This window comes from Stegostoma tigrinum, chromosome 23, assembly GCF_030684315.1.
Source record: "Stegostoma tigrinum isolate sSteTig4 chromosome 23, sSteTig4.hap1, whole genome shotgun sequence".
Lineage (NCBI taxonomy): Eukaryota > Metazoa > Chordata > Chondrichthyes > Orectolobiformes > Stegostomatidae > Stegostoma > Stegostoma tigrinum.
The window spans coordinates 53,352,391-53,372,013 of NC_081376.1; the positions used below are offsets into that span (position 1 = coordinate 53,352,391).

The 19,623-nt window shown below is 41.3% G+C and overlaps 1 protein-coding gene and 1 long non-coding RNA gene across 3 annotated transcripts in view; one reads left to right on the forward strand and one right to left on the reverse strand.

The window, feature by feature from the left end:
- The window catches only part of xylt1 (xylosyltransferase I), a 224,537-nt gene that overhangs the window by 183,308 nt on the left and 21,606 nt on the right, over window positions 1–19,623 (forward strand). For both annotated transcript variants that reach the window (XM_048552771.2, XM_059654199.1), the window contains exons 6-7: window positions 9,658–9,874; window positions 17,514–17,690. In XM_048552771.2, the coding sequence (XP_048408728.2) occupies window positions 9,658–9,874; window positions 17,514–17,690 (394 nt within the window). The remainder of the gene's footprint in view (window positions 1–9,657; window positions 9,875–17,513; window positions 17,691–19,623) is intronic.
- LOC132210915 (uncharacterized) overlaps window positions 2,493–19,623 on the reverse strand; it is a 52,799-nt gene continuing 35,668 nt past the window's right edge. The window contains exon 3 of the long non-coding RNA XR_009447154.1: window positions 2,493–2,676. This is a non-coding gene — a long non-coding RNA (uncharacterized LOC132210915). The remainder of the gene's footprint in view (window positions 2,677–19,623) is intronic.

Sequence of the window (19,623 nt, forward strand, 5' to 3'; positions counted from 1 at the left end):
ACCTACTAACCTCATCCCACCTCCTTGACCTGTCCGTCTTCCCTGGACTGACCTATCCCCTCCCTCCCTCCCCACCTATACTCTCCTCTCCACCTATCTTCTTTTCTCTCCATCTTCGGTCCGCCTCCCCCCTCTCTCCCTATTTATTCCAGAACCCTCACCCCATCCCCCTCTCTGATGAAGGGTCTAGGCCCAAAACGTCAGCTTTTGTGCTCCTGAGATGCTGCTTGGCCTGCTGTGTTCATCCAGCCTCACATTTTATTATCCTGATTATTTTAGTGAGTTGGTCTGCAGTGTAAGAGAGTAATGCATGTTTCAAATTGATGAGACAGGATTATCAAAGTATTCTTCAGGCTTCCCAGTTGCAGCGTATTTATCAGTGTGCATGTAGGTAGATAATATTTAATCTTATGTGGAGATGCTGATCCTGCTACTCTTGTTTCGTCTTTGATTAAATACACAAGCTAAATCCAATTATTGTAGCTGCACGAAAATGATAATGAACGCTCCAAAGAATTCTCATCCGCTGATCCTAGCTACAGTGGGGGAAACTAAAACTTGACAAGTTCTTATATTGCTGCAATATTGTTAGCACTAAATGTTCTTTCAAAATAATAACTTGCCTTAGCAGTTCAATAACCAAACATGTTAGTTCAGCCTGGAGCACATGAGGCAGTGCCACAAGACACAACGTCTCAAGAAAGTTCATTTGGATGCCCAGACCTTACAAACTTGCAGTTTTGAAAGGATGCAAAGCAATTTTTGGGCAAGGAGAGCTGGGAGCCTACACACAGACCAGGTCAACATAGGGCGTTCTATTGTGGGGGTGGAAGAGGAAGAAAATGACATGACTTGGCACAAGGGAACCAATATCAGGCCTATGTAACAAGCTGCCCAGATATGAGAACACAGTATGACATACTAGTGGACCATAGTGCCACCATTGGCAGACGAATATCATTACATCAAAATGTCACATTGACTGTTTTACATTAAGAATGAAGACATGGGAATTTATAACCAAAGTGAAAAGTGGGGTTAAATGCAGGACTTCAAGGTGGAGAGTAATTGAGCCTTGATTTCATTAATTGTTGCACATTGACTTTGCTTGATCTGAAAACTGTATTTGATCAATGTGCAGGAGCACTGATAAGTAGTATGCATGTACTGATAGCATTAAGGAAAATAATACCAGTTATACCAGTCTAAATTCTGTATAATCCATGATTGCAAAGAATTGTTATTGCAGAAAATTCTGTTGCTGTGATCAAATCAACTTTAAACCGATTTCAAATCACTCCAAACTCCACCCATTTGAAGTGAATAGCCCCAGCTTTTCAATCTAAGTAGCTCAGCTTGTTTAAATTGGAAATCATTTCTTCCAACCTTTCCAAATCTTTTCCGAAATCTCCATTAGTGATCATAGATAAGGCCTAAAGCTTTTTTTTAATCTCCAGAAACCCAGTTGAGTGTCCTGGATGATTTCTTCCTTTATCCAGGTGATCATGAAGGGTAAATCTTACAGTCTTATCCTCTACCTTATAATTTGTGCTTAAAACTAGGCCAGTAGTTCATGATTTGTTATCCTTCTGGAAAATTGGAACTACATTGGGCATCCTTCCAACCCAACAGAACAAATTCAGAGGTCATTAGCTTGTTAAAGTTCCTGGCATGTGGCTTGTAGCTCTCTCAATTTCTTTAATCATCCTCTGGTGGATGTCATCTGAGCCGGCAATCTAATTCATCTTAATATCCCTTATTCTGTCATAATTATTTTGTTTTATTATCCACAGTTCAACTGGCAGTAGTATTTAGAAATATTGGTGTGAAATAATAATTTTAGTACCGCTATCCTGCTTTAGTTGCTCACGAGAATCTGGCCTATTTACAGTCATAACTTTCTGAAGCCTATTTAGCAGAAAAAAGGTTTTTGCTGTTGTTACGGAGATTGCCTGCGATCACCCTTCTTGATCTCTTTACTATACTGGCTACTGTTGTTTTCCTTAATTGAATACAATGTTTTTTTTAGAGTAATCTTATTTTATTAAATAAATTGCTTGCATTTTACTTTGCCTGTACTCACTTCAGTTTGGTTTGTCAACGTCACAATGTAGATGTTATTTGCCTGAAAGCAATTCCTAAATCCTAGAAATTCAGGGCAACTTTGGGGGGGAAAAGGGTCTCTTTTGCCATTCTAAATGAAAAGCTATGTGGTCCTTGTGTAATTGAATGTCAAGAGACTGACTACAGTGGGGTGTCGGGGGGACGCAGTCCTTTATATCTCAAACAGAAACCTAAACATATGTTGCTGTTCAAATTCATTAAACACTGACATGGTTGGTATCTCCTGAAAACATACAAATCTCTTCTTATTTTTCTACATTACATAAAAGCAATTCGAGGAGACATTTTAGATTGGGTTAGAATAATTATAGGAACCTATTGACTCAGAAAGCAATTGGAAAGAATTTACACTCACTGCGTAGCTCCAGTAATGAAATGCTGCTCATCCTCCTGTACTTGTACTTTTCATTGTAGATCTTTGTTTTTGATTGCTTTAGCAGTGTTTCCAATTTTACAGAAATGTTCCAGCCAGCGAAGTAATAGCCATGATCAAGCTGTCTTTGACTTTTGCCTTTGTTGGTTAATTGGTGAGATTTATAACTTGGGAAAAATCTGCACAAAGCAATTTAAATTTCATGACTAGGATGCACTGCAAATATGAAATGATACTAATTTGCAAAAAAAAGACAAAGACATGGATGCAACACAAGTCAAAGTTAGTGCTGAGCTTCTTGTTAAACCCTTCGAAATACTTTTATGCAGGTGAAATGCATTATTTGTATACATAGCATCTTAAGAACATAAAACCATATAGGAGCAGTGTTTCCTCTTGGGGCCACACAATACTCAGTAGTTTCGCTAACGTCGTGTGTACATATGCCAGTGTCTTGAAGTCCCAATCCGAAAGTTGCTGCCATCCATGGAACCCAGTGGTCAGTGCAACAGCAGGAAACGTTAGAGAACATCGGAGCAAGAGTGGGCCATTCAACCTCTTAAGATGAAGTGAATGATCTTCCATCTCAGCCATATTTACCACACTATCCCTATAATGTCCAAACAAATGTAAATTGTTGACTTGAATGTATTCAACAATTGATCATTCACAGCTTTCTGCACAGAATTACAAAGGTTCACATGTACTTAGGTGAAGAATATCTCCCCACCTTAGGCCTGAGTGGTTCACCTTGCTCTGAAAGTACTGAGTCTTCATTTGAGATCCTCCACCCAAGAGAAATATCTTTCCAGCATCTAACCCATCAAACCCCTTAAGAGCTTTACGGTTTATCTCTAATGAGATTTTTTGCGATAACTTGTAGTCCTTGTCTTCTCAATTTATTGAACCAGAACAATCTTTTCATCCAAACAATCAATTAGTATAGTATTTCCTAGATAGTCAGCCTCAGTTGAACTGAACATCCCATTTGAAACAGACTAGACCATTTGCATTTACTTGTGTGATATTAATTTTACAGCCTCAAATAATTGTTGTGGTAGAATATCAACTAAAATAAAGTAAATTTCAAAAAGTATCAGAGATAATGGGAACTGCAGATGCTGGAGAATTCCAAGATAATAAAATGTGAGGCTGGATGAACACAGCAGGCCAAACAGCATCTCAGGAGCACAAAAGCTGACGTTTCGGGCCTAGACCCTTCATCAGAGAGGGGGATGAGGAGAGGGAGCTGGAATAAATAGGGAGAGAGGGGGAGGCGGACCGAAGATGGAGAGTAAAGAAGATAGGTGGAGAGAGTATAGGTGGGGAGGTAGGGAGGGGATAGGTCAGTCCAGGGAAGACGGACAGGTCAAGGAGGTGGGATGAGGTTAGTAGGTAGCTGGGGGTGCGGCTTGGGGTGGGAGGAAGGGATGGGTGAGAGGAAGAACCGGTTAGGGAGGCAGAGACAGGTCGGACTGGTTTTGGGATGCAGTGGGTGGGGGGGAAGATCTGGGCTGGTTGTGTGGTGCAGTGGGGGGAGGGGACGAACTAGGCTGGTTTAGGGATGCAGTAGGGGAAGGGGAGATTTTGAAACTGGTGAAGTCCACATTGATACCATATGGCTGCAGGGTTCCCAGGCGGAATATGAGTTGCTGTTCCTGCAACCTTCGGGTGGCATCATTGTGGCACTGCAGGAGGCCCATGATGGACATGTCATCTAAAGAATGGGAGGGGGAGTGGAAATGGTTTGCGACTGGGAGGTGCAGTTGTTTGTTGCGAACTGAGCAGAGGTGTTCTGCAAAGCGGTCTCCAAGCCTCCGCTTGGTTTCCCCAATGTAGAGGAAGCCACACCGGGTACAGTGGATGCAGTATACCACATTGGCAGATGTGCAGGTGAACCTCTGCTTAACGTGGAATGTCATCTTGGGGCCTGCGATAGGGGTGAGGGAGGAGGTGTGGGGACAAGTGTTGCTACCTACTAACCTCATCCCACCTCCTTGACCTGTCCGTCTTCCCCGGACTGACCTATCCCCTCCCTACCTCCCCATCTATACTCTCCCCACCTATCTTCTTTACTCTCCATCTTCGGTCCGCCTCCCCCTCTCTCCCTATTTATTCCAGCTCCCTCTCCCCATCCCCCTCTCTGATGAAGGGTCTAGGCCCGAAACGTCAGCTTTTGTACTCCTGAGATGCTGCTTGGCCTGCTGTGTTCATCCAGCCTCACATTTTATTATCTTAAATTTCAAAAAGGTTGCCTTCTGCAATGAGTTCAGAAACAGAGGTTGCTGGAAAAGCTCAGCAGGTCTGGCAGCATCTGTGAAGAATAAAATCAGAAGTAACATTAGAAGTCCGGTAACCCTTTCTCAAAACTGAGTTCTGAGGAAGGGTCACCGGACCCGAAACGTTAACTCTGATTTCTTCTTCATAGGTGCTGCCAGACCTGCTGAGCTTTTGCAGCAACTTCTGTTTTTGTTCCTGATTTACAGCATCCGCAGTTCTTTTGGTTTATGACCTGCAATAAGTTAGTGCATAGATTATGTTTCAAATTCTCTGAACTTAGATTACAACCTACAGCTTCAGAATTAGAGCCATGAATACTAATTAATCCTGAGCGAAAGGGGTAATGGAGTGCAGTGCTGAGTGTAGAATATCTGAGGCAGATGTGACCATTCTGGCGTAGTTGGGACTTGTACAAGTTGATGGGTCACACCTTAATGGGACAGGGACTAACATCCTCGCAGGGAGACTTGTTCATGCTGTTGGGGTTAGGGAGGTGGGAACCTGAGGGGAAACCCAGATTAGAAGGAAGTAAAGCTAGTAACAGAAAGTTGGAACGATGTGAAGGAGACTCACAGGCAGGAGAAACAGAGCCAAGCATTGAGCATGCTCTGAAATCAGAATGATGTCCCAAAAGCAAAACAAAGCTGAGGACAGCCTGCCTGAATATATGCAGGATTTGCAATAAATAGAAATCTAAAAACGCAAACAGAGATACATGCATATAATTTAATATTGTTACAGAAATGTGCTGTGTGGTGATCTGGACTGGGATATGAATGCTGAAGGATATTCAATGTTTAGAAAGGACAGACAAGAAGGAAAAAGAACAAAATCATAAATTGTTGGATAAACTGAGCAAGTCTAGCTGTACCTCCAGACAGAAAGCTGAGTTAACATTCCAGGTCCAGAGACACTTCTTCCATGGTGGCTCAGCAGTTAGCACTGCAGCCTCACAGCGCCAAGGACCCAGGTTCGATCCCAGCCTCGGGTAACTGCCTGTGTGGAGTTTGCACATTCTCCCCATGTCTGTGTGGGTTTCCTCTGGGTGCTCTGGTTTCCTCCCAGAGTCCAAAGATGTGCAGGTTGGGTGGATAGGCCAAGCTAACAGGGATGGGTTATATGGGAATGTGCCTGAGGGTTGGTGTGGACTTGTTGGACCAAAGGGCCTGTTTCCACACTGTAGGGTTTCTAAGAAGCTAACTCTGCTTTCTCTCCACAGATGCAGCTAAATCTGCTTATTTTATCCAATAATTTCTGACTTTGTTAATGATTTCTAGCATTCACAGTTCTTTCAGTTTTTTTGAAGGAGGAAATGGAGATGGAGTTGCACTGAAAATGAGGCATGGGGTCAGTCCATCAGTAAGGGAGAATCTCAGATCAAGAGAAGAAATTATAAAAGAATATTTAAGGATGAATTATCACAATATTATAGAATTTTACATGATGTTTGAAAGTGGGATGTTCATTTTGATGTTAAATTTGAAAAAGGGGAATGACATGTCGAGCAAATTAACTGAAATGGATTGGGAAAATACATTTTCCCATAGGCAACAAATAGTCTTTGAAGAAGTATTACAAGGCGTATAGAGACTATGTATCCCTTCAAGGTGCAAAAACTCCAGAAAAGGTCAGTCAGCCGTGACTGACAAAGGAATGCAAAGATTGTGTAAAGAAAAAGCCTATAAAGTTTCCTGAAATAGTTGTAATGCTGGTGGTTGGGAGGTTGTTTACGATACAGCAAAAGAAGACCAAGAAACTGACGAGGGAGAATGGAATATGAATGCAATCTAGCAAATAAAAAAACTGTAAAATCTTTAAAAGATACATCTAAAGAAAATACCCAGCTGAAACAAATGTGTGTTCATTACAAACAGAGTCAGGAGTGTTTATATTGGGGAATAGAGAAATGGCAGACAAGCAGAGAACATGCCAGAAATCTCCCAGAACTAGTGATCCAAGAGACTAGGGAGAATGAGGAGTTGAAAGAAATTAGCATTAGTAAGAAAGTTGTGTGGAAAAATGGATGGGGCTAAAAGCTGATAAATCCCTAGGAGCTGATTTATTCTACATTCCAGGGTGTAAAAGGAAGTAGCTTCAGAAAAAGTTGATACAATGGTGATCATCTTCCAAACTTCCATAGGTTCTGGAATGATTCTAGTGGAATAGAACAAATGTCACCCCATTATTTAAAAAGAGAGTGAGAGAAAGCATGGAACTACAAACTTGTCAGCCTTATATCAGTAGTAGGGAAAATGTTAGAATCTATTATGAAGAATGAATTAAATAAACATCAGGCTGATAATGATCTGATTGGTCAGAGGCATTGTGGATTTGTAAACGGAAAATGGCATTTGACAATCCTGGAGTTCTTTTTTTAAAGATGTAACTAACAAAATTGATAAAAGAAATCGATGGACATAGAATATTTAAATTTTCAGAATGTTTTTGATAAATGCCCCCACAGGAGGTAGGTTAGAAAGTTTAAAGCACACAGCAGCAGAGGTAATGTACTGGCATGGATTGATGCTTGTCCAACAGATAGAAAACAGATTAGGAAAAAAAATGTCATTCTCATGATTTATGCCCCAGCTGTTCCTAATATATGTCAGTGATTTAAAGCTGGGGGTCAAATATGATGCTTCCAAATTTGCAGATGATGCAAAACTAAATGGGAATGTATTGTGAGAAAGATGTAATGTGGCTTCTAGAGGATTTGAACAGATTTAGTGATTGGACAAGAACATGGCAGGTGGAATATAACGTGGAAAAATGAGAGGTTCTCCTCATTGGTAGGAGAAGCAGATATAGAGTATTTCCTAAATGGTAAGAGGTTGAAACGTCAAGATTTACAAAGGCATCAAGATGTCCTTTATGACACTCAAACATAGAAAATAGGAGTAGGACTAGGCCATTCGGCCCTTTATGTTGTCTCCCCCAGTCAATTTAATCGTGGATGATCATCCAACTCAGTACACTGTCTGCTTTATCTTCAAATCCTTTGATCTTTTTAGCCCTAAGAACTAAGAACACCTTCTTGAAAGCATTCAATATTTTTGCCTCAACCATCTTTACTTGCAGAGAATTCTACAGGCTCACTACTCTCTGGGTGAAAGCTTTTCCCCTCATCCTAAATAGCCTACCCTGTATCTCTAAACTATGACCTCTGGTTGTGTACTCACCAGTCACTGGAGATATGCTCCTTGCATTACTCCTGTATAGACCTGTTAGAATTGGCCATGAACCTGCAGGTGCAGCAAACTAATAGGAAGGCTCATAAAATTTTCAGAAGAAGGGTCCCAATCTAAAATGTCAACTTTCCTGCTCCTCTGATGCTGCCTGGCCTGCTGTGTTTCTCCAGCTCCACACTGTATTATCTCATAAAATGTTGGTCTTTATTGCAAGAATATTGAGTACAAAAGCAGTGAAGCTTTGATTCAGTAATATTGGAGCTTGGTTAGACTGTACCTGGAGTAATGTTTGCAGTTTTTACTTTCCTTATCTCAGGAGGGATATTATTGCTGTAGAGAAATTGCAATCAGCGTTCACTTGACTTCTTCCTGTGATGGTAGCACCATCTGATGAAGAGAGATTGGGAAGCTGGACCTGTGTTCTGTAGAGTTTTGAAGAATGCAGGGTGATCTTATTGAAATTTACAACATACTTGAAGGGCTAGATGAGACAGAAGGGTAGATGCAGGTAAAATGTTTTCTCGAACTGGGAGACTAAAACCCAGAGGCACAATTTTAAAAATAGGGGATACTATTTAGAATCAAGATGTGAAGAATTTGTTTTACTTGAGGCTTGTGAACCTTTGGAATTCTCCACAACAGAGGATGGTGGAAGCTCAGTTATTCAGCATGTTTAAGGTAGGGATTGATATATTTCCAATTCCCAGTGATGTACAGGGTTATGGGAATGCAGTGGGGAAAAGATAGTGGAATGTTCAATCAGACATCATAATATTGATTTTTGGGATTGGCTCAACAGACTGAATGGCCTACTCCTGTATCTCTGCTTCTTTTGTTCCTAAAGCCGCATTCAGGAAAAGTTTTATGTAACAGATCATTCTATTTTAAAGCCCTTGGTGACATAATAATGATCTAGGCTCAGTCACCAGTCCCAAGGGATAATGAGATAGATGAGATTTGCTGGAACTTGTGACTCTGTTTTCTTTGAAAGATTGTTCTCATTAGGATGGCTGTGTGTGTATAGAGTGGGCAACCTAGCCAAACCCTTCAAATCCCCATTGGACACATTGGGGTGAAGTTATGCCATCAGTGGCACAGCAAGTGATTTCAGTCGTGGAAGGTAGCTAGAAATTAAACAAAGTCATTCTGATGAGGAAAGTGTTCGCTACAGGGATCCTTTTGAGCAGAAGTATGGACTCTACAAATCTTTGCTATAGCCTTCAATTTTGTTCACACCACGTTAAAAATAAGTGGCACAATCCTATAGTGTTGTATTGCATGTAGTGCAATAATCTGTGAAGTCTAAATTATGGATCTTCTCCATTAATTCCTAGAATTGTTATGCATTTCTTGTCATGGTTAAGTGTATGGAGAGAGATTTGGATTGCATGTGTATTTTCAGATCTTTTGATGTGTTTCATGAAGGAAATGAATAGCCCTTTTCCTGGTTTCACTAAGCTTTCATTCACAGCAGAATTCAGGTAGGTAGCTTTAAACTGTCAACTATTGCAGCCGCTGAATGTAAAAATACATGAAATCAGAACTCTCCTGCTTTAATCTGCTCTATGCCACCAGGTCGCAGTTTCAATAAGGAGTTTATTTATAGCCACTTTCCTAGTTGCTGCTACTGTTTATGCATCGTCACATCATGTCTCAATTTTTCTTTCCTTGCTTTTTCTGTCCTGTCTTCAGGTTTATAAGGAAGCAGGGCTTAGACAGGATTTTCTTTGAATGTGATACACACATGTGGCGCCTCGGAGACAGGAAAATCCCTGAAGGTATCACTGTAGACGGTGGTTCTGACTGGTTCCTCCTCAGCAGAAAATTTGTAGAATATGTGAATTATTCAGAAGATGAGCTGGTGACCCACATGAAGAGGTTTTATGCCTACACCCTGCTGCCTGCTGAGGTATGAAAGAAATAAGTTAAGATTTCATTGTGAATTTTTTTTAATGCATCCTGTCTCTCCACAGCTGGTGTGGTTAGCTATTGGCATCAGTGGACTTTTAAGCAAGTAAATATTTTTGATATAAGGATTGAATTTACAGTTTACTGCGTTGTGATCTCACAACCATGTTAATAATCAGAAGAGGCAGCATGCAGAGAAAATGCGAAGTTGAAGGCAGTGCCTGCTCCACTAAATAACACCTAGTGCTGCTTCATTTCTGCAGCTTTTGACCATGTGATCTGCTGTTATCAAGAATACTGTATATAGGGGAGCCAGAAACTGTTTTTAAAAATACATGAACAGTTTAGAATATTCTGGTCTTTTTAGATTCACTACAAAGGCTATGGAAGTATCCACATTTTTAAAATTACCTAAGCATCTATTTTCATTATTGTGTCTTGTATTTTGATAAAGTGTTGATTTTCATTTTTGAAGAAGTTATAATGCCGAGTTAGCTAAACTACTGAATAGCAAATTGTGGTCATGTTGTAAAATGTACCTGATTGCTTTCAAGGTTTTCTGACGATGTCTTCCCACTGTTTAGAATTCCTGGGCAGCCCATTGCATTAACCAGATATATGTTTACACTGGTTTTTGGTGTTTACCTTGAAACACAGAAATATTTTAAGCCTACCCCACTTGCCCCAAATAAGGAATATGAGACATGGTATGTTGAAATTCTGGAACTGGAACCATAGCTCACCTCAAACTCACCCACTCCCAGTTTTAACCCTGGAGGAATGAGGCATGGTTGAATGGATCTGCTCACAGGTGATAGGTTGGCCATTTGAATGATGGGTTGAGACCACGTTCCTTTGTTTCAACAATCTTTTTCTGTTCTCAAACTCATGTCAATTGGTGATAGCAAGAACTGCCAATGCTGGAGTTTGCAGGCCAGGCAGCATCAGAGGATCAGGAAAGCTGATGTTCCGGGACGGTACCCTTCTTCAGGTTTCTGAAGAAGGATCCCGGCCCGAAACATCAGCCTTCCTACTCCTCTGATGCTGACTGGCCTGCTGTGTTCCTCCAACTCCACACTGTTATTCCATATCAGCTGGTGTTTCCTGGCCTCAGGAGATGAAAAGATGCAAGTATCATTAAAGCATTGTTTGTAGGTCAGGCTTCCTCCAGGCACCCATTAAACTAATACGTGCCCTCACTACCATCCACCAACACCAACTCCTACTTTGTGACCAGCCGTTATCCTCCTCATTGATTGATCACTTTGTGACAGTTCTCTTCACCTCCGACATCAACATGCTTTCCTCTGTTTTCTTTATTCATTCATGGGATGAGGGCCGTCGCTGGCTTGACAGCATTTACTGCCATTCCCTAATTACCCAGAGGGCAGTTCCAAGTCAACCACATTGCTGTAGGTCTGGAGTCACATGTAGGCCTGACCAGGTAAGGAGGGTAGTTTCCTTCCCTGAAGGACATTAGTGAACCAGATGGGTTTTTCCATCAATCGACAATTCCAGATATTTTATTGAATTCAGATTGCACCACCTGCCATGGTGGGATTCGAACCCAGGTCCCCAGAACATTATCTGGGTATCTGGATTAACACTGCTGCCATAATGCCACTAGGCCATCAGCTCCCCTAATATTAAGTTTTCCTGATTTCCTTGTTCTCCAGGCTTCTCGCATATCTATCAGGCTGTCTGTGGACAATAACTGACAGATAAACATCCAAAAGGATCCCTGTAATTCTTCTGACTTTCATGGTTGCAACACAGCTCCCTGCTCTGGGCTCTAACCCATACCAACATTCCTGAAACAATATTACATAATAGGTATTAGTTTATATCAGCATTGAGTTCATTTGGATAATGTCCCCAGTGAACGTAGCATTTACAAACAGCCATGTGTCACTGTAGTAGATCTTTAAGATGATCAGGTAAAGTTGCTGCGATTCTAATTTCACATTGACAAGAGTCATCTGCTTAATTATACACTTGCTGATCTTTCATGGCGTTGGATACTTAGTGATAACAAAGGCTGGAATGTGAGGTAATATTTTATTGGTTATGCATTTTTCTTTGGATTTTCTCACATTTATCACAGACATGTATATGAAAAAAATGGTAGATTTTGCAGAATGGAGAATTGAATTATGAGTGAATCTGTGGAAATCTTTAGCACAGATGGTTATTTAAGGCTGAGTCATTAAATATATTTGAGGCTGAAATAGACAAATTTTTAATCAGTAATGGAATCGAGGCTTATGGAAATATGGCACAAAAGTGAATTTGAGGATTATTGGATCAGCCATGATTTTATTGGTGAGAAGACTCAGTGGGCTGAATGACCGACATCTGCTCCTATGTTGTATGGTCTTCTAGCTCCAGAAACGATTTGGTCCTGTCTACCTTCCTCATTCAGTGAAATCTCTGTAGTTTCTGGTCGTCACTTAATTTCATGTGGATTGTAACAACAAATGTGAGAAAATTTGAAACAAGAACATATAACAAACAAAATAACCCCTCTTTTCACAGTCATTATTATTATAAATTATTATTGTTATTATAAATATTCAGTGTTATGAAAGGTCAACCTTTTGGAGTTGTTTGTGTATATTTTGAGCATATGAGCTTTCAATGTCCCAGTTTTGCTGTTTGTCCAACATAGAAAGTGGGGGTAAATTTCAGTTCTATGGAAGGGTCACTGGACCCGAAACATAAACTCTGCTTTTTACTTCACTGATGCTGCCAGACCTGCTGAGCTTTTCCAGCATATCTATAATATCTGTTTTCCAAATGATCATATTTTATTGAAGAAGTCCATATTTTCCGAATGGAAAGTCAGAAAATAAGAGCAAGAACAGGCATTGAACATGATCATGAGTGATCCTCTCTCTCAATGATAGACTCCGGCTGCCTCCACATACCCCTTTCATTAATTAGTGAACTGCATTTGTTCCTTATCTTCCCACTCTTACCAGCAGTTTGTTTTTATTTTCATTCCAAAATACTTCTCACATTTACAATTGCCAGAGGTATGTATCGTGTCCCAGGACAATGCAATGATGCCATCTGCAGATGTGGCCAGGACAAGTTGTCAAACTCTCCTTTGTTGAACAGCACCTGCCTAGGGAGACAGTGTAAGGCAGGCTGCCGGTTTGCCTGTTAATTCCCGTGACCTGTTTAGTTGTGGGGAGAGTGTAATTTTGACAGTTAGCCTGATTTCTGCTTAATGTTCCAGCCTCTGTCATCTGTCAAAGTCACTCACACAGAAGCAAAGCAAGCTGCTGGTCAAAGGAGAGGTGTGCTGGTTTTCTGAAAAACTATTCTGTTGGAGCTTAGGATTGATTTCAAACACATCAAAGTTTATTTTCTTTGGCTAACAGCAAAAGCACAGATTGTGCATCCTTAGAGAGCAAATCATTTCTGCAGATGCTGATTAATGTCTGACCATGAGCTGGGCTTTTAACATCGAGATGGGAAGCTTGAGTGACAATATTTCCCAACTTGGCAGATTCACCGCCAATCCCTGCACCCCCCCCTTCCCCACAAAAAATGCCTTCTGCTATATTTTCCTTCCAGGAAGGGAGAAGTCAGGCTTACCATCTCTAGTGGCATTTGATTGGCGGCCTTGAAAACAGAGCCAAGGCAGTCTGATTGCAAGGTCTTTGTACCACTTGTATATTAAAAGTTATGTTTAGTCCTCTTGCCCTTGTCCCTCATTCACCTTACCTGGCCCCATCTGTTTTCCATGGACCCCTGTATCTCCCACGCCCTCTCACCAAGAACGCAGTACAAAACATAGAATCATATAAAATCAATGGTAAGTCTTGGAACACACTTAACAAAACAAACCATTTCGTTCTTACAATCCTTGCTCTTACCAAAGTGTCAATCAGATAGGCCCATTCTAGTACAATAGCAGATACATATCTCATTTTATGTCACTTGATTTTATCCAAATAGTCATGCGGCATTGAAGGAAAGAGTTCAAGGAAAGAATAACTTGCCAATCATAAATGCATCAATCAAAATAAACCCTCTGATTCCATCTGTGAACTACATTCCATCTCTGAACTATGTTCCATCTCATTTTTCTGCAGCATGTACCTCCATAGCCTGTGTGCAGCATTAGCTAATGGAATTGCAAATCAGTGTATCACATATTGATCAGCTTGTACAAATCCCCTGAGCGACTGTGCAGTACACAGGCTATATTGTCTGTGAAAACAGGCCTTGACTGAGCTAGGTTATTCATGAATGTAGAGATGAGCCAACCATTCATAGCTGGTCATCTCTGAACTGTATCAACAAAAACATATACTTGCTCCTCTGGCAGGCCTTAATATGAATGCTTGGCAGAGCTCCAAGATTCTATTCATGGAAAATAGTCATGTCTTTGAGATGATGGTGGACAGCAACTTGTGCATTACTGAGTGTCATTGCATCATGGAGTTATACAATACGGAACAGACTAGCGAGTTTTGAGAAGATTTGTAGCTCAGGTTGAGGTTCTGGATGTGAGTTTGCTCGCTGAGCTGGAAAGTTAGTTTTCAGACGTTTCGTCACCATTCTAGGTAACATCATCAGTGAGCCTCCGACGAAGCCCTTCGGCTTCGTCGGAGGTTCACTGATGATGTGACCTAGAATGGTGACGAAACGACTGAAAACTAACCTTCCAGCTCAGCGAGCAAACTCACATCCAGAACGGAACAGACTTGTCGGTCCCACCCATCCATGCCAAGTAGATATCATAAAACTGATCAAGGCCCATTTGCTGGCATTTGGCCCATATCCCAGATGCCTTTTAAATGTTGTAATTGTACCAGCCTCCACCACGTCCTCTGACAGCTCATTCCATACACGCACCACCCTCTGTGTGAAAACACTGCCCTATAGGCCTGTTTTATATCCTTGTCATCTCACCTTAAACCTATTCCCTCTAGTTTGGACTCCCCTACACTGGGAAAAAGACCTTGTCTATTTACCCTATCCATGCTCCTTGTCATTTTATAAACCTATGTAAGGTCACCCCTCAGCCTCTGATGCTATTGGGACAAAAGCCCCTTCATCTCCCTTAAGCTCGAACCCTCCTGTTGCAGTAATATTCTTGTAAATCTTTTCTGAACAATTTCAAGTTTCACAATGCCCTTTGTATAATAGGGAGACCAGAATCTAAAGCAGTATTCCAATAGTGGCCTAACCAATGTCCTGTATAGCCGCAATATGGCCCTCCCAACTCCTATACTCAATGCACTGATTATTGAAGGCAGGCGTACCAAACGGCTTCTTCACTACCCTGTCTACCTGTGACTCCACTTCCAAGGAACTGCGAACCTGCACTCAAAGGTCTGTTTATTTGGCAACACTCTTCAGGGCCCTACCATTAACTGCACAAGTCCTGCCCTGGTTTGCCTTGACAAAACGCAACACTAAATTAAACTCCATCTGCCATTCCTCAGCCCATTGGCCCCTCTGATTGTGGTCCTGTTGTACTCTGAGCAAACCTTCTTGGCTTTCCATTACATCACTAATTTTAGTATCATCTGCAAATTTACTAATCGCACTTCCTATATTCCCATCCAAATCAGGTGGTATCATTCTGCCTTGGATGTAAAGTGCTTAACACAACAGTACAAGCCCCTGCATTTAATTTTACAAGAAAAGTTACATATCTCTGTGAAGGGGAGGAAAAACAGAAGTATCACTTGGATCTTCAACTAACTATACAATGATGTACCAATACCTTAATGACCATGTTATCATCTTGAAGTGAGGATCACAGGATTTCCCTTTTTATACAATCCAACATCAGATTAATTTGCTATTAATGTGTCTTAAGTCTCAATTATTATTTTTTTTAGAATTTTTCTGCTGGTATTTTGTTTAATGGTGAAAAATTGCAGAATACTGCTGTGCAGAGGGACCTGGGTGTCCTTGTGCATGAATCACAGAAGGTTGGTTTGCAGGTGCAGCAGGTAATTAAGAGGGTAAATGGAACTGTGTCTACCATTGCTAGAGGGATGGAGTTTAAAAACATGGAGGCTATGTTGCAGCTGTATAGGGAGCTGGTGAGGCCACACCTGGCGTACCGTGTACAGTTTTGATCTCCTTACTTGAGAAAAGAAGTACTGGCACTGGAGGGGGTGCAGAGGAGGTTCACTAGGTTGATTCCAGTGTTGAGAGGGTTGTTTTATGAGGAGACATTGAGCAGATTGGTGCTTTATTCACTGGAATTTAGAAGAACGGGGGTTAGCAGGATCTTATAGAAACAAATAAAATTATGAAGGGAATAGATAAGATAGAAGCAGGTGTGAAACCAGAACTAGGGGGAAAAGCCTCAAAGTAAGGGGAGACAGATTTAGGACTGAATTGAGGAAGAATGTATTTACGTAAAGAGTTGTGATTCTCTGGAATTCCCCACTCAGTGAAATAGTTGAGACTAACTGGTCGGATGTTTCCAGGGCAAACAAAGAGAAATTGTTGCACAGTAAAGGAATTAAGGGTTAAGGTGAGAGGGTGGGTAAGTGGAGCTGAGTCTGTGAAAAGATCAGCCATGATCTTATTGAATGGTGGAGCAGGCTCGAGGGGCCAGATGGCCTACTCCTGCTCCTAGTTCTGATGCTTTTATGTATTGCTCTGTTAATATTGAATTCCTGAGTTTGTCTTTTCCTTTGTATCTCACACAGCATGAATGTACGTTTTATTTTTACTGTTAGTTGTGTTCTGTTTCCTCCCTGTAGTCTTTTTTTTGTACCAATTATGTTGCTCTGGAATACTGGACGATTAATAAAAGCTCACAGGGTGACAGGTAATTGGGTGCATTTGGCTTACTCAAGTGAAAATATACGACTGTTTGGATTTAATCAAACTGTTGAAGTAAAAAATTTCACATCCACTGGTCTTTCATTTAATTTTTAGGAGGGAGTGGATACATTATTATGGGTCACATACTGTGTAAATTGAGCATGGAATATGGATTATAACTGCATGAAAAGGTCAAGTTGATACTTTTAGCCAACTGATGTGGTTTGATTGAATACCAGCTTTATTTTATGTATGCGTAATCCAAATTATATTAAATTCAGTATGACTGAGATTGATCAGAAGTTGGATTTACAGCTGTCTATCATCAATTCAGTCTACAGACATCAGGAAAAGGGGAGACCTGTTCTGTCACTAAAGATTGTAGTCAATGTGCAATCTAGCTCCATCTACCCATGTTTTGTCCAGATACCGTAAATATTATTGTTAACCATATTCTATTAATTGCGCTTTTATTTGGGCTTCACACTGGCATGACGCAAACTAATTAAACTCTCTACTGATCGCATTGTCTTGAGTTCAGTAAAGATGACAAGTACAGAATCATGTATGGAGTTGTGAAATGGTAAGTGTGGAGACAGATCACCCACATTAGCAGATTGTCACCTTCACCTATTATTTATTCATGATATAACCACTGGCAAATAATTACAAATCATCTGGTTTATTTAATTTCTTCAGTCTTCAAAAAATGTACTTCATCTCATCTTAAAACAGGCAGGATGCATTGTGACAAAAACTTTGTGTTATGTCAGATGTTCCCATTCAGCTGGACTGCTTCAAATTGGTAATATTTCATTACCTTTCTAATCCAGTCCTTCTTCCACACGGTCCTGGAGAATAGTCATCTCTGTGAGACGATGGTGGATAACAACTTGCGAATTACCAACTGGAATCGGAAGCTTGGCTGTAAGTGCCAGTACAAACACATTGTGGATTGGTGCGGCTGCTCCCCCAATGACTTCAAGCCACAGGATTTCCACCGCTTCCAGGTAGTTTCAGTACTCGCTGATGAATATGGCTACAACTGGTACCAACATTACTGTTACCGCCAATGATACCACTACGCCAAAAACAAATTGCGGACACGAGGGCTGAGGCTATACAACCATTCCAGTGAAGTCTTATCACATTACACACAAGTTCACCAGAATAGCTCTCAATATTATTAATTATCACTCCTCACCCTAGAACAAAGAAAAAGGAACAGGCCCTTCTGCCCTCCAAGCCTGTGCTGACACATTTTGCCCTTCCATACTAAAACTGCATTCACTTACAGGATCTGTATCCCTCTGTTCCCTTCCTAATCATGTATTTGTCCAGGTGTTTCTCGAATGCTGCTTCCACCCCCTCCCCGGCAGCATGTTCCAGGCACTCACCACCCTCTGTGTGAAAATGTGACTCACACATTTCTTTTAAGCTCCAACCTCCCCATCCGGCCACCCTACCTCCCACCCCCACACCTTGAACCTGTGTCTCCTAGTAATTGACCCCTTAACCCTGAGAAAAAGCCTCATAGTTTACACTGTATCTACACCAAACATAAACTTATATCGGGTCACTTCTCAACCTCCTGCATACCAGTGAAAACAAACCCAGCCTATTCAACCTTTCTTCATGGCTAAAATCTGCCATTTCAGGCAACATCCTGGTAGACCTTTTCTGTCCCCTCTCCAAAGCATCCCCATCCCTCTGGTAGTGTGGTGACCAGAACTGTATGCAATATTCCAAGTGTGGCCTCACTAAAGTTCTATAAAGCTGCAGCATAACTTGTCTATCCTTACACTCAATACCCCTTCCAATGAAGGGGAGCATGCCATCGGCCTTTTTACTCCTTATCTACCTACGCTCCCACCTTCAGTGATCTGTGAACCTGGACACCCAGATCCCTCTGCATATCAATATTCCTAAGGGTTCTGTCATTCACAGTATGATTTCCATCTGATGTACCTTCCAAAATGCATCACTTCACATATGTCTGGATTAAACTCCATCTGCCATTTTTCTGCCCATGCCTCCGACTGATCTATATCCTGCTGTATCCTGTGACAATCCTCCTCAGCACCTGTAACCTCACCAATCTTTGTATCATCTGCAAACTTACTTAATTAGACCAGCTACATTTGCCTCCAAATTAGTTACGTGGACCATGAAGACCAGAGGTCTCAGCACCGATCCCCATGGAATGCCATCAGTCACAACCCTCCATTCTGAAAAACATCCTTCCATCACAACCCTCTGTCTCCCATGACTAATCCAGTTCTGTATCCATTTTGCCAGCTCACCCCTGATACCACATGACATTTTGTACCAGCATGTCATAAGGGACCTTGTCAAAGGCTTTACTGAAGTCTGTGTAGACAACATCAACCATATTTCCGTCATCAATAACCTTCATCACCCCCTCAAAAAACTTGATCAAGTTAGTGAGACATAACCTCTCCTGCACAAAACCATGCTGTCTACTGCTTCTGAATGCATATAGATCTTGTCCCTGAGAATCTTTTCCAATAATTTCCTTATCACTGATGTGAGGCTCACAGCTCTTAATTTCCAGGACTATCGCGACTACCCTTCTTAAACAGTGGGACAACATTGGCTATTCTCCAGACTTCTAGAGCCTCATCTGTGGCCAAAGACAAGTATCAACTATTGTTTTTAGTTTTTGGAGGGTAAAAGCCGACATGGATCTGTTTAATTTGTTGATTACTTGGATCGAAAGGGCTTGCAGAGTTATGGGGAAAAGGCCGAAGATTGACTGTAGGAAATAGAACTGGTGAAGGCAGGATGGGCTGAATGGCCTCTCTCTCTGCTGTAACAATTCCATGATTCTGTACAGAAAATGGAGGTGACACCATATTCACAAGCACTAAAGGAGGAAAGGGAAAGTGGAGAGTGAGAACTGCAATTTGAAAGGAACGGGAA